The sequence below is a fragment of the Salmo trutta genome, chromosome 40, assembly GCF_901001165.1.
Source record: "Salmo trutta chromosome 40, fSalTru1.1, whole genome shotgun sequence".
NCBI lineage: Eukaryota > Metazoa > Chordata > Actinopteri > Salmoniformes > Salmonidae > Salmo > Salmo trutta.
In genome coordinates, this window is record NC_042996.1 from 16,706,867 (window position 1) to 16,721,784 (window position 14,918).

The 14,918-nt window shown below is 43.2% G+C and overlaps 1 protein-coding gene across 1 annotated transcript; it reads right to left on the bottom strand.

Moving 5' to 3' along the window:
• Positions 1-9,388: 9,388 nt before the first annotated feature.
• LOC115180040 (transcription factor SOX-5) lies at positions 9,389-13,722 on the bottom strand. The gene is made up of 2 exons (XM_029741930.1): positions 13,472-13,722; positions 9,389-13,240 (listed from the first exon to the last, which is right to left on the bottom strand). Exons 1-2 carry the CDS (start codon positions 13,669-13,671, stop codon positions 12,949-12,951), a joined length of 492 nt encoding a protein of 163 aa, XP_029597790.1. The 5' UTR covers positions 13,672-13,722; the 3' UTR covers positions 9,389-12,948.
• Between the last annotated feature and the right edge of the window lie 1,196 nt (positions 13,723-14,918).

The following is a 14,918-nucleotide window of genomic DNA, read 5'->3' on the forward strand; positions in this document are numbered from 1 at the left end:
TAGGCCTATCTGTGTGTTGTGGTCAGTCTTCTCCAGCTTCCCTCTGCCCTCGTAAAGGCTCTAACCACAGGAAGACCACTGGGCCAGTCTGCGGTCCAACCATCAAACCACAAGTCTACCCAAACACACTCTGGGGCACACACAAACATCTGTGTAACCAGACCTTCCCGGTCGCTGAAACACCGAACACATGTCGTTTAACAATTACACAATCCTATCCTACTATACCCCATTATCTTCACAGGAGTTAAAGTCATAAATCGTTATATCAAATACAGGACCGCTCAGCATAATCCTGGGAACATCAGTTTAAATCCAGAATAACCCACATACTCTAGCTATTACACCCAGACCCTGGCCTCTCATCCCCCCACTAGATCCACGGAAGAGATGTACTAATGTGTGGTCTATGAATTCATATTAACACAGACCATTAGCCCCTAACACACCTAGATTTTTTATTAGACAGACCAGGAAATCCCTAACCTCTCTATCTATAACCAGCGGTCACTAACATACGTTTTAACCAACAATCCCCTTTCAGTCACTGAGTGCTATGGAGAGAGGTCACACATGTAGATAAAGACAGAGCAAGCTAGACTAGAATGGTCTGGATTCTTACTGGAACAATCAGCGGTGAAAATCCTATAATTAAAGGAATTTACCAACAATAGGGAATTTACCAACAATAGGGGAAAAAATGAGAATGCATGTGAGAGATTAAGTTAACAAACATATTGCAGAAGTGGATTTATGTAGAGTTGAAGTAGGAAGTTTACATACACTTAGGTTGGAGTCAATAAAACTCGTTTTTCAACCACTCCACAAATTTCTTGTTAACAAACTATAATTTTGGCAAGTCGGTCAGGACATCTAGTTGGTGCATGACACAAGTCATTTTTCCAACAATTGATTACAGACAGATTATTTCACTTATAATTCACTGTATCATAATTCCAGTGGGTCAGAAGTTTACATGCACTAAATTGACTGTGCCTTTAAACAGCTTGGAAAATTCCAGAAAATTATGTCATGGCTTTAGAAACTTCTGATAGGCTAACTGACATCATTTGAGTCAATTACAGGTGTGCCTGTGGATGTATTTCAAGGCCTACCTTCAAACTCAGGGCCTCTTTGCTTGACATCATGGGAAAATCAAAATAAATCAGCCAAGACCTCAGAAAAAAATTGTAGACCTCCACAAGTCTGGTTCATCCTTGGGAGCAATTTCCAAACGCCTGAAGGTACCACGTTCATCTGTACAAATAATAGTATGCAAGTATAAACACCATGGGACCACGCAGCCATCATACTGCTCAGGAATGAGATGCGTTCTGTCTCCTAGAGATGAACGTACTTTGGTGCGAAAAGTTCAAATCAATCCCAGAACAACAGCAAAGGACCTTGTGAAGATGCTGGAGGAAACGGGTACAAAAGTATCTATATCCACAGTAAAACGAGTACTATATCAACATAACCTGAAAGGCCGCTCAGCAAGGAAGAAGCCACTGCTCCAAAACCACCATAAAAAAGCCAGACAACTGCAACTGCACATGGGGACAAAGATCGTACTTTTTGGAGAAATGTCTCCTGGTCTGATGAAACAAAAATAGAACTGTTTGGCCATAATGACCATCGTTATGTTTGGAGGAAAAAGGGGGAGGCTTGCAAGCCGAAGAACACCATCCCAACCGTGAAGCACGGGGGTGGCAGCATCATGTTGTGGGGGTGCTTTGTTGCAGGAGGGACCGGTGCATTTCACAAAATAGATGGCATCATGAGGGAGGAAAGTTAGGTGGATATATTGAAGCAACATCTCAAGACATCAGTCAGGAAGTTAAAGCTTGGTTGCAAATGGGTCTTCCAAATGGACAATGACCCCCATGCATACTTCAAAAGTTGTTGCAAAATGGCTTAATGACAACAAAGTCAAGGTATTGGAGTGGCCATCACAAAGCCCTGACCTCAATCCTATAGAAAATTTGTGGGCAGAACTGAAAAAGCGTGCGCGAGCAAGGAGGTCTACAAACCTGACTCAGTTACACCAGCTCTGTCAGGATATATGGGCCAAAATTCACCCAACTTATTGTGGGAAGCTTGTGGAAGGCTACCCAGAAACGTTTGACCCAAGTTAAACAATTTAAAGGCAATGCTGCCAAATACTAATTGAGTGTATGTAAACTTCTGACCCACTGGGAATGTGATGAAAGAAATAAAAGCTGAAATAAATCATTCTCTCTACTATTATTCTGACATTTCACATTCTTAAAATAAAGTGGTGATCCTAACTGACCTAAGACAGGGAATTTTTACTCGGATAAACTGAGTTTAAATGTATTTGGCTAAGGTGTATGTAAACTTCCGACTTCAACTGTATTTCTGACACAGTAGGTCTGGATTGTGAGAATGGAGGCAAAGGAAGGACACTAAAAGGAGAAGATGACAAATATCTGAGAGCACTTTGCCTTTCCTTCAACATCTGAGGTCCTTTATAACTAGATAAGGACGAATCAAATCAAGTTAATCTAAACAGCAATTCAAAGTCAACCGCCAGGAGTCAGACGAACGGCCAATGGTCACACTCTTTGTGGCGTGCGGCACAAGCACACCAACAACACAAAAATGGCTCACGTCTTCAAGCTAAAAAAACGAGGGTGGAGGGTGACCTGGGGAACAAATGAAAGATGAACACTAGACTGGAGCATTCCCCCTGAGAGATACAAACAACCGTCTTTCTGTGTGGCTCTGTGTCTCCCCAGCAGGGCATCAGTTTCCTGTCCTGAAGGGGTAAGCGGTGGGCTGCTGGAGCAACTGGCAGTCATTGCGGCTCTAGAGGGGATGTTTTGCTGGGCATCCTGCGGCCAGTCTGGCAAGAAGAGAATATTCAAGAGGCTCCAAATACACACAGCCCTGCCAGGCCTCTCACACATTACACTGCAGACATGGTCACCTAGAGAGCCAGACAAACTCGGCAAGCTCACACACTGTATTCACTGTCTCCCAGATCATTGCTACCCATCCCAATTTCCCTCACCCCCTTCACCCACTCACCATCCCCTTCACCCCTCGCCCCCTCACAATAGGCAATGTACTTTGATCTGAAACCTTACCTCACATCCCCTCACCCCTTCACCTCCTCACCCCTTCAGACCACTACCGCCCTCCCCCTCTGTCCCAGTCCAACGGGTGAAGTCGTGTCCTCTCAGAGGGGTTCTGTTTATTTGTGTTGGAGTCTGGTTTACAGCTTGTGACTAACCCCACCTATCTTCTCACAAGTCATCTTAACAGCAGGGCTGCTTAACAGCTACTCTCCCAATTAACATAGCATTAACATAATATTAGCATGTGTGCATTCTGGTGTTGATGAAGAGAAAATAAGCGTTTTTTGGGGGGGAAGCGATTTTATGATATGAAATAGCGAGAATCGCCTACGGACATTTAATGTCTCTTTCTAAAAACGGATTTTTCGGCGGTACACAAAATCAGAGCTGCTGGTGTTTACTGAAACTTTCTTGTAGAGTTGTACTGCTCTACAAAATAATGCAATGGTGTTCAGCAGGGGTTTCAGAATGAATTGCCTGTTATAGGTAGTGGATCAGACACATAAGATCTTCTCAGAGGTAGACGGGGGCAGAAGGGATAAGGAGCTGAGTTGGGACAAATTGAGACAGACAGAGAGCGAGGGAGTGAGGGGGGGGTCCGTGTAAATGAAACGAAAGGGAGAGAGACAGTGAGTGGGGAAAACTAAAGTAGGCCAGCTGTTGATGATGAAGTCGTTGAATGTTTAATGTGAGTAGTGAACGTGTGAGAGGTGGGTAAGAGGAAAGACGTGTCAGCAGTACTGATTGGAGATCAGCCCGCGGGCCTTACTGCTGTACTGGGTACCATGCCTGTCCCTCAGCACACACACGCCACTCAGACCTGCTGTCATGCTAGGACATCACATCTCAGACAGACCTGGCCTGTTGACAACACAGCTTTGTGATTCGTCTGATTTGTGTTTGTGATGCTGTGCATTTTCAATGCAGAATTAACATGTGACAGTCAGAAATTCCCAATTTCTTGACCTGCAGTACAGGCGTCTGGTATGAAATGAGCATGTACAGAGGTCCAGTAGGCCCATGTACTCTGTCTTTTCGACTGTCTTTTTCCACATAGAAATGTAGCCAAATATTCTCTCAGTTTGGCCTGTATTCAGTAGTTGTCTGTGGGCCTGCCAGTTTTGTTTTTGCCCGAGCTGCATCAAATCATCAAAGCTTGATGATAACTTGGTTATTTGAATCACCTGTGTAGTGCTAGAGCAAAAACCAAAACGTGCACAAGCACAGTACCTCTGTGTCTTTGGGCCTGTCTGTGTCAGTGTATTTCGCTGTGTCTGTGGGCCTGTATGTTTGGCCTGGGCAACTGTGCTGCACTCAGCTAGTGCTCTCTCTTCACTAATCCCTCCTCCTCATGAATACATTAACGCAGCGCGTCTTAAACTCAGCTTAGCTGCCGGCTCAGCACCACATCACATCCTATTACCTACTTTAAATCATTCATCTGACATCGTTTTCACTCAATTTCAGAAACACCCACGGACGGTTCAAATCTGCACATTTCACCGAGCTGTCGCAGCGGCGACCCTCTCTAAACGAACAGTTGTCGTTGCGTACACAATCACACACACACAATCAGGCTCACACACACACACACACTCACATGCTACCACTCAAGCACCAAGACACACACACACACACACACACACACACAGTTCTCTGAATATAGCCTTTTCATCGTAATTTCGGAGGAGAAACTCTAGTTATAAAAGAACTAAGATCAGAGAGAATAACTGATATTGTGTAATTTTAAAGAACCGACAATATTCAGTAAAACAAAGAAGTGCTTACTGTATGTAAATATTATGTGCCTTCTGGAAGAATTATTATCATTTGTCTATACAGATAATTCGGTTAAAATAGCCAGTGGATAACTTTCAAATTAAACTAAAACTCCCTTTATTTCCTACAGAACAGCTTAAAGGTATACTTTACTGTGTTGCTGACAATAAAGAAAAAACCCTCTCCTCTCCTCAACTATTCACATATAAACCCTTTCTCAGGCTCTCCTCCAGGCTAGAAATCTAAAATTCAGATTGCCCCCAAAGAACAACCACTTCTTTACTTAAAAATTCTCAATTTGCACAGCGTCCTCCTGCATTGAAGGGTTTTGTAAAGCTTCAGTAATTAACAAAGCCATATAAAATCAACTCTGTGGAGTGCATTGAACTGTTTTTATGTCTGACTGTTCGGTGAAGTGTACAGAGCGACATGTACGTGGGACAGCTTTTAAGCATTTCATGGAGAGTGACAGTCCTTGTTTAACCCTTTGAAGAGAATGCTTCAAAGTACCTTAAACCCCACATGAATCTTAACCACACAAATAATATAAAAAGCTTTTTAAATGACAAATAGATCTGGTCCTTCCACATCGATCAGACAAAGGGCAGGATTCAATCTGTATCGTGGAATATCTACGTCAAAATGTAAAGACAATTTCTGATTGAGTCGACATATGCAGCGTTTAAATTTCAACGCAGATCTACCGGGATACTTCAGCAATACGGATTGAATTCAGCCAATCATTGTTCTGTTTAAATTGAGTTAAGATGTCCCAAGATGTCTTAACCCTCTCTCTCTCCCTCTCTCATTCTCTCACCCACCCTCTCTCTCTCTACCCCTCTCTCAATCCCTCTCTCTCATCTCTCTTGTTGTTGATAATTAGGTTATCAGGTGTTTAACTGGCTGTAATTAGATTCTACACCTCACAGCTGGCCCTCTGATAGGTGGGGAATAAGATGCCTGGCGCAGAATTAACATGTCATTATGAAACTGATTGAATCGCTGGGAAACACACGACATGGGTTCCATGGCGATAGGGTTTCTTTCTGGGCTTTGATTGGGCAATGGATCATGGGGAAAAAGTGTAGTATCTTGAGTTTATCTCAATCGTCTAAAAGGGCTTCACTGACGTGAAAGACCAATGTAAAAACCTGGTAGGCTTCCTTCATACTGGTCGGCTTCCACCATACTGGTCGGCTTCCACCATACTGGTCAGCTTCCACCATACTGGTCAGCTTCCACCATACTGGTCACCTTCCACCATACTGGTCGGCTTCCACCATACTGGTCAGCTTCCACCATACTGGTCAGCTTCCACCATACTGGTCACCTTCCACCATACTGGTCGGCTTCCACCATACTGGTCGGCTTCCACCATACTGGTCAGCTTCCACCATACTGGTCAGCTTCCACCATACTGGTCACCTTCCACCATACTGGTCGGCTTCCACCATACTGGTCGGCTTCCACCATACTGGTCGGCTTCTACCATACTGGTCACCTTCCACCATACTGGTCGGCTTCCACCATACTGGTCGGCTTCCACCATACTGGTCAGCTTCCACCATACTGGTAGGCTTCCACCATACTGGTCGGCTTCCTTCATACTGGTCTGCTTCCACCATACTGGTCGGCTTCCTTCATACTGGTAGGCTTCCACCATACTGGTAGGCTTCCTTCATACTGGTAGGCTTCCACCATACTGGTCGGCTTCCACCATACTGGTCTGCTTCCACCATACTAGTAGGCTTCCACCATACTGGTCTGCTTCCACCATACTAGTAGGCTTCCACCATACTGGTCGGCTTCCACCATACTGGTCGGCTTCCACCATACTGGTAGGCTTCCTTCATACTGGTCGGCTTCCACCATACTGGTCGGCTTCCACCATACTGGTAGGCTTCCACCATACTGGTCGGCTTCCTTCATACTGGTAGGCTTCCACCACACATTGGTAGAAAAAGTACCCAATTGTCATACTTGAGTAAAAGTAAAGATACCTTAATAGAAAATTACTCAAGTAAAAGTAACCCAGTAAATGTCTACTTGAGTAAAAATCTAAAAGTATTTGGTTTAATATATACTTAAGTATCAAAAGTAAATGTAATTGCTAAAATATACTTCAGTTTTAAAAGTAAAAGTATAAACCATTTCACGTCTTATATTAAGCCAGACAGACAGCACCATTTTTCTTATATTAAGCCAGACTGCACCATTTTATTTTGTATTTTTATTTAAGGACAGCCAGGGGTACACTCCAAAATTCAGACACCATTTACAAATGAAGCATGTGTGTTGAGTGAGTCCACCAGATCAGAGGCAGTAGAGATGACCAGGGATGTTCTGTTGATAAGTGCGTGAATTTGACTATGTTCCTGTCCTGCTAAGCATTCAAAATGTAACGAGTACTTTTGGGTGTCAAGGAAAATGTATGGAGAAAAAAGTACAATATTTTCTTAAGGAATGTAGTGAAGTAAAAGTAAAAGTAGTCAAACATATAAATAGTAAAGTAAAGTACAGATACCCCAAAAAACAACTTCAGTTGAACGTATTTTTACTTAAGTACTTTACACCACTGCCACCATACTGCTTTTACCTTTACTATGTTTCAGAGAAGAGACAAAGGGCTGAGGCTTCTTAATCATTTATCATTTGCATTCAGATGCAAATAGGTACAGTATTCTGGATATAGTGCAGCTATAAATAGGTACAGTATTCTGGATATAGTGCAGCTATAAATAGGTACAGTATTCTGGATATAGTGCAGCTGTAAATAGGTACAGTATTCTGGATATAGTGCAGCTGCAAATAGGTACAGTATTCTGGATATAGTGCAGCTGTAAATAGGTACAGTATTCTGGATATAGTGCAGCTGTAAATAGGTACAGTATTCTGGATATAGTGCAGCTGCAAATAGGTACAGTATTCTGGATATAGTGCAGCTGGAAATAGGTACAGTATTCTGGATATAGTGCAGCTGTAAATAGGTACAGTATTCTGGATATAGTGCAGCTGTAAATAGGTACAGTATTCTGGATATAGTGCAGCTGTAAATAGGTACAGTATTCTGGATATAGTGCAGCTGCAAATAGGTACAGTATTCTGGATATAGTGCAGCTGTAAATAGGTACAGTATTCTGGATATAGTACAGCTGTAAATAGGTACAGTATTCTGGATATAGTGCAGCGGTAAATAGGTACAGTATTCTGGATATAGTGCAGCGGTAAATAGGTACAGTATTCTGGATATAGTGCAGCTGTATATAGGTACATTATTCCGGATATAGTGCAGCTGTAAATAGGTACAGTATTCTGGATATAGTGCAGCTGTAAATAGGTACAGTATTCTGGATATAGTGCAGCTGTAAATAGGTACAGTATTCTGGATATAGTGCAGCTGTAAATAGGTACAGTATTCTGGATATAGTGCACGGTAAATAGGTACAGTATTCTGGATATAGTGCAGCTGTAAATAGGTACAGTATTCTGTATATAGTGCAGCTGTAAATAGGTACAGCATTCTGGATATAGTGCAGCTGTAAATAGGTACAGTATTCTGGATATAGTGCAGCTGTATATAGGTACATTATTCCGGATATAGTGCAGCTGTAAATAGGTACAGTATTCTGGATATAGTGCAGCTGTAAATAGGTACAGTATTCTGGATATAGTGCAGCTGTAAATAGGTACAGTATTCTGGATATAGTGCACGGTAAATAGGTACAGTATTCTGGATATAGTGCAGCTGTAAATAGGTACAGTATTCCGGATATAGTGCAGCTGTAAATAGGTACAGTATTCTGGATATAGTGCAGCTGTAAATAGGTACAGTATTCTGGATATAGTGCACGGTAAATAGGTACAGTATTCTGGATATAGTGCAGCTGTAAATAGGTACAGTATTCTGTATATAGTGCAGCTGTAAATAGGTACAGCATTCTGGATATAGTGCAGCTGTAAATAGGTACAGTATTCTGGATATAGTGCAGCTGTATATAGGTACATTATTCCGGATATAGTGCAGCTGTAAATAGGTACAGTATTCTGGATATAGTGCAGCTGTAAATAGGTACAGTATTCTGGATATAGTGCAGCTGTAAATAGGTACAGTATTCTGGATATAGTGCACGGTAAATAGGTACAGTATTCTGGATATAGTGCAGCTGTAAATAGGTACAGTATTCCGGATATAGTGCAGCTGTAAATAGGTACAGTATTCTGGATATAGTGCAGCTGTAAATAGGTACAGTATTCTGGATATAGTGCAGCTGTAAATAGGTACAGTATTCTGGATATAGCGCAGATGTGTAGTTAGAAGTACAGCACACACATCCAGTAGTAAGTGCAGTGTCCAAAAAGTAAACCGATGAAAGAATGTCAAAAGCCCCCGTTTAAAACGTTAAAATGAGCATTCAGAAGTGTGCGGGTATCTACCGTAGCCTCCGTTCATACTATGTATATACCAATGTGTGTAGGTGCATTGTAAAGAACTCACAAGGACCATTAGAGCAGTACAGAACACATTGCTGTTTTTATTAAAGCCTTGACTGGCAATAATACTGAAAAAAGTGAACTCAGAACAGACGGTGCATGGCAAGCCCACGGCTTCTCTTTTTTTGTTTCCTTTGTTTATTTGTCATTTTTCTTCTTTTTTTTTGTAAGAGTACATCAACTCCTGCTTTTATTGTAGCATGAATAACATCAATAAAAGAGAAAAAGAAATATACAACTTATATTACACTGTGTTATGAACAAAATATAAATCTATAACTCTATGTTATATGTACATAATTATCGTTCTCCATTTGTCAAGTTGAGACCGTAAGATACGTGTTTCTTTTTTACTAACTCTGACTTTGTTTTGAGCTCCACTCGTGACATTTGATTGTCTTCGTTATTATTATCATCATCATCTTCATCGCGATCATGGTCATCATCGTCGCTGTATCAGCCAACATCACTAGGGCCTATCATCCTATCAACCTGCTCATGAAAAACGTTGGACTCTATTCATTAGTATAACTAGAGCCCAATGTTTGTCCTGGTCAGGTCACATGGTCAGGCCACAAAACTCCCGGCCCTTAGTACGGTATAATACCTCAGCATGGGTCAGACCTAGCAAGCTGGGATGATTGTAACTTGTAACCCCCTCCCTTTCCCCTAACTGTCTAGCCTACTTATCTAACCTACAGCTTCCAGACAGAATACAGGACACCCTTTCTCCAGCATTAGGTCTCACCATGGCCTGATTGTGAGGTTGTCTATATGGCCACGTCTGATTGACTGTGAGGCTCACTATCTGGCAATAGGCATGGTTGTGATTGATTGTGTAAGAGTAAACATCTACAGCAAGCATGACTTGGCTGGGTCACTATCTGGCAGCACACCTGTAGAGTGAGTGGACATGGCTAATGGCTAGGCCGTAGTGTGGAGCTAAAACAAAGTAAAGTCCCCAGAGTCCTGGAGTCACATAGATATGACAGGTCATCTTACTGAATGTCAGGTTATGCTGTAGAACATCGTTGGATAGGCAAAGTAAACACTGATTTTCCTATGGGTCACAAATGTGTGTGTTCTGATCATGTCCTAATTAGATTTTTTTTTTTAAATTACATTTGCACAACTGTGTCTGCTAATAATCTGTGTGTGTCTGCTGTGTCTGTGTGTGTCTGTGTCCGCCAGCCTCAACAATGTTCCACGGCATCTCAGTGAAAATAGCAACCCTAGTAAACGGGAGTCTCGCTCCTTTGTTCAGAGAAAACAGAATAGAATAATAGAACCGTTTTCTTTTATCTTCATAAAAAGAAAGAAAGTCGAAGAAACTTCACATTATACATGAACCCTTACAAAATAAGAAATCACCTTCTTTTCTCTGACCACACAGAGTCTGAGTGCTTTTAGAAATGGGTTTGGACATAAAAGGGTTAAGTTGTCAAGCTGAGGGACGCAGATGGGGAGAGAGTTAGTGAATAGAAAGTCCAGTCTCCTTCACGAAGAGCGACAGGCGTTCGTTGGCTGCCGTCCGCGTCGCTCTACCTCCTCACACAGCGTCCGTATAGGATTAATACTAAACAAACAGAACAAATAAAAACAGGAACCAAAAAAATGCTAAATTACAAATAAAGTACAAAGTAAAAGGACAACATTAGATGTAAATACTCTAAACCAGCTAAATATAATAATGCTTCATTGACCGAAGAATTTCATATTGGTCATGATAAACCCAATAGAGGCCAAAATAAATTATACTGTACATAACTTACTAAAACTTAAAGAAACGCTGACCATCATTATAATTATTGTTAATAATATTATTACACTAGAGGCAGTTTGAATAAAAATAATAAAATACAGTATTCAAATACAAAGGAAACACTGACGAGCTGATAGAACGATCAGCTCCTCCCAATAAGAACAGCAGGATGACGTGTTTTGGGGAATACAGACGGGGACAGAGTAAGACACAGAGGGACATAGAGGGGGACTCTCAGAGAAAGGGACAGAACGGGGACAGACAACAGAGACTCCTGTGCTTTAGTCAAACTAAATTACCCGTAGGCGCCCACAGGAACCCACCAAACTTCTAGAACAAAATACACACCAACTTTGTGTGATATCAGTTGGGAGTATTATGAGAGGATTTGGGTTGTGGGTAAGAGCTGTTGGCTTGTGGTGCTGGCTGGATCAGTTGGCAGCGGAGTAGAGTCGTTATGGGGTTTCGATTGGGGAACTGGGGCTTGGGGATGTGTGTGTGTGTGTGAGTGTACAAGAGAGCCATAGGGCTTTCTCTGTCTCTGTACACCAGGATATTGAAGTTCTGGGGCTCACAGGGGAAACTCCAGTGTTTCTGTTTGTCTTGGAAAGGGACAGAGTTCTGGGATCTAGTGCCTAGTGATGACTAAACCAGCTCACACAGACTAAACACACACACACGCACAGCGAGCTTGCTGACACACACTCTCACACACATACAAGGGGGTGTTTCATATCTAAAAGAAACCTTTCTTTGTACCTTCCAAAGACCCAAAGTCCTCATGATCAGAATAAAGGAAAGCCAAAGAAAAGTTAAAAGAACGAGAGTGTAAAAGGAGAGAAGAAGGTTGGTGGGAGATTGTCTCATCACACAGTACTGTCAAAGCTGGCCCATGATGAGAGACTGAGGTCCCCCCCCAAAGTCCCCTGAAGTGAGCCGGTCCTCACTGTCCAACACATGGCGGTGGCCCTGACTGGACTGTCCCATTTTTACTCTCATAAGGGGAGTCACACACACACACACAGAGGGAGGATATCTGCTGACAGTACACAGCTGAGTTGAAGAAAGAAGAATTCTAAATAAAAGTTTTGCTTTGACTTCTGTCAGGTGCTTTACAATGAAAAGGGAAACATTTCTATTTTGTATCTATTATTAAAACTGTAGCACAAAAACAACAAATCACATTCACAAGCCACTTGTTGGCACCGTGTACCTGAGTGAGAACATCATAGAACCAAGAAAAAAAAAGCTGTTTTAAAAGTGTCTCTTTTATAAACAAACAGGTCGGCCATTTTAAAGTGTCTCTTTAATCAACTGACAGGCCTGCTGTTTTAAAAAATGTCTCTTTGAAGTCAAACTGGTCTAAAAGGTTGTTTTTTCGGTGTTTTCTCCTCATATAGTAGCTTACTCATGACATAATGTATATCTCATCTTGCCTCTATGGCGTACACAGCAGTAATACTCTAGTATACCTTGCAGTACTTTGTTAGTACGCTGTAGTACTGTGTAGTACTCAGCAGAAGTCACAGCAATCAGCTCGTCTCCTCCTAGACTCCAGTCTGTGTAACAGTCAGTGTGAGTGACAGGTCCTGTGCTTGATTTGATTGGTCAGTTGCTGGTATCGGGATTCCAATGGGAGGGGCTTGGCTCTGAGGTCCCAGAGTCCTTGTTGGTTAAGGGGTAAAGGAGGGCGAGGTTTGTGACATTGGATGTGATTGGATATAAGGGACGGATAGTCTCTCAGGATTGGTGGACGGACAGGGTTGTTCCCAGCAAGAAGCTGGGTAACTGATTCTGATTGGCTCTGCGTCCAGATTATTGGTGGTTGTCGTTATCGCTTCCATAATCTCCCTCCTCGTCCTCATAATCAAAGTCGTCGTACGCATCACCATTGCTGTCGTCCAATCGCAGCTCCTCCTGTTTGACTCGGGTCTCGTCTCCCTTGAGGCTGGGGTGGTAGGGGGTCTGGAGGGGTGGGGCGGCGTGCTCGGGGCTGCTGGACAGTGAGGAGTGCTCCGAGGGCATCTGGGGGGAGGGCAAGCCTGCCAAGGAGAGGGTACCTGGGTACACCACGCCCGCCGAGGACAAGGGCAGCTGGGCCTGTTGTCTGGAGAAAACCACAACATAACAGTTAATACAGTATAGTAACACAATATAATGTAGGAATCAGGATGAATAAAATGAAATAAGATGCATTTATACAGCTATTTTTACAGTCAACACAACGTGTTTTATAGTAAACTCAGACCACAAAGACAAGTTACACAACGGTGAGGAAATACTTTATCCCACAGTCAGAAGTGTGTGTGTGTGTGGTTTTGGTTGGTTACTCACTCACCCCACAGTGAAGTACTGTCTCATCTCCTGCCGGCGGTTCCTCATAATGGCCTTGTACTCTCCAATCCTCAGCTTCTTCCCGTCCACCAGACAGGTTCGTTTGGGCCGGGGTTTGTACTTGTAGTCCGGGTACTTCTCCAGGTGCTGCTTGCTCAGCCTGGCCTGCTCCTCGTAGTACGGCTGCTTCTCCAGGTTAGTCATGGACTTCCAACGAGAACCTGGAGAGAGAGGAAGGGTGGGGGAGAGAGAGAGAGAGAGAGGGAGAGAGGGAGAGAGAGAGAGAGGGAGGGAAAGAGAGTTGAAAGCAGGTTAAGTGTTGTCCTCGTTCACTGTGCTCATCTCATCACTAGAGTTCAAAATGAGTACCTCACTCTTCCTGTTCACTTTAGTAACACACATAAGCCTGCGAGCAGGCACACAGCAAGCACACAGCAAGCACACAGCAAGCACACAGCAAGCACACAGCAAGCACACAGCAAGCACACAGCAAGCAAGCACGCAAGCAAGCACGCAAGCACGCAAGCAAGCACACAGCAAGCACACAGCAAGCACACAGCAAGCATGCACGCGATTGTATTTAAATACAATGTGTACAATATGTTCCACAGCCTCTTTGCAGAAGGCCTACCCATTTTTAATCCACCAAAACACATCTTCTCCAATCTGGCTCTTTACAGTATATCTGGCTGCAGTGCATAAGCGTGCCTGTGTGTCTATCGTGCTCTGGCCCCAGTGTGTGTGGTGTATCTGGGCTGAATTTACACTCTGCTACTGCTGTATGTTAATGGGTAAAAGCTGTCTGTGCTGGCCTGGTTAGCTAGCACACTCCTTTCCCTTCCCTTCCCTGCTGGAATAGAAAACTCCTTCTGTTAACGTTCGAGAGCGGGCCCTTATTAAAACCAGATTTCCCAGTGTTATAAAACGTTTAGGAGCTCTTTAAAATGTCACAGACTGGAGTGCTTGTTTAATGCATAATGAATTATATCATTGTCGTTGAAGCTCTCCGTTCTCTCTCCAGAGCTAGTCATTAAGAGCTAGTTCCACAATACCGCTTCTTGTGAGGAACGTGGAACAGTGTGTGTGTGTCGTGTGTGTGTGGATTGTGTCGCGTCTCTCTCCCAGCCTTAGAAGCTGTGTGTCTCTGGGGACCCCGCTAGGTTCCCAGCCCTCTGTCTCAGTAGCGCTGCTAGCTAACTACACTACAGATGTTCAGGCAACCAGAGATAAGGACGGGACAAAAGATGCTGTCAATCAGAGTGCCGCTGTCATAAAGAGAGACGGAGGTACGGTGTGCGATAGGGGCCACACAGAGCACAGTGACAATGGCTGAGTACTGATGTGGTGTGGCTAGGGAAGAAGGGAGACACACACACACACAAGAAATCAGGCAGGCAAGCATGCATACACACATGTACATAACTAAGCACATGGAGATGTAAGCGGAAGAG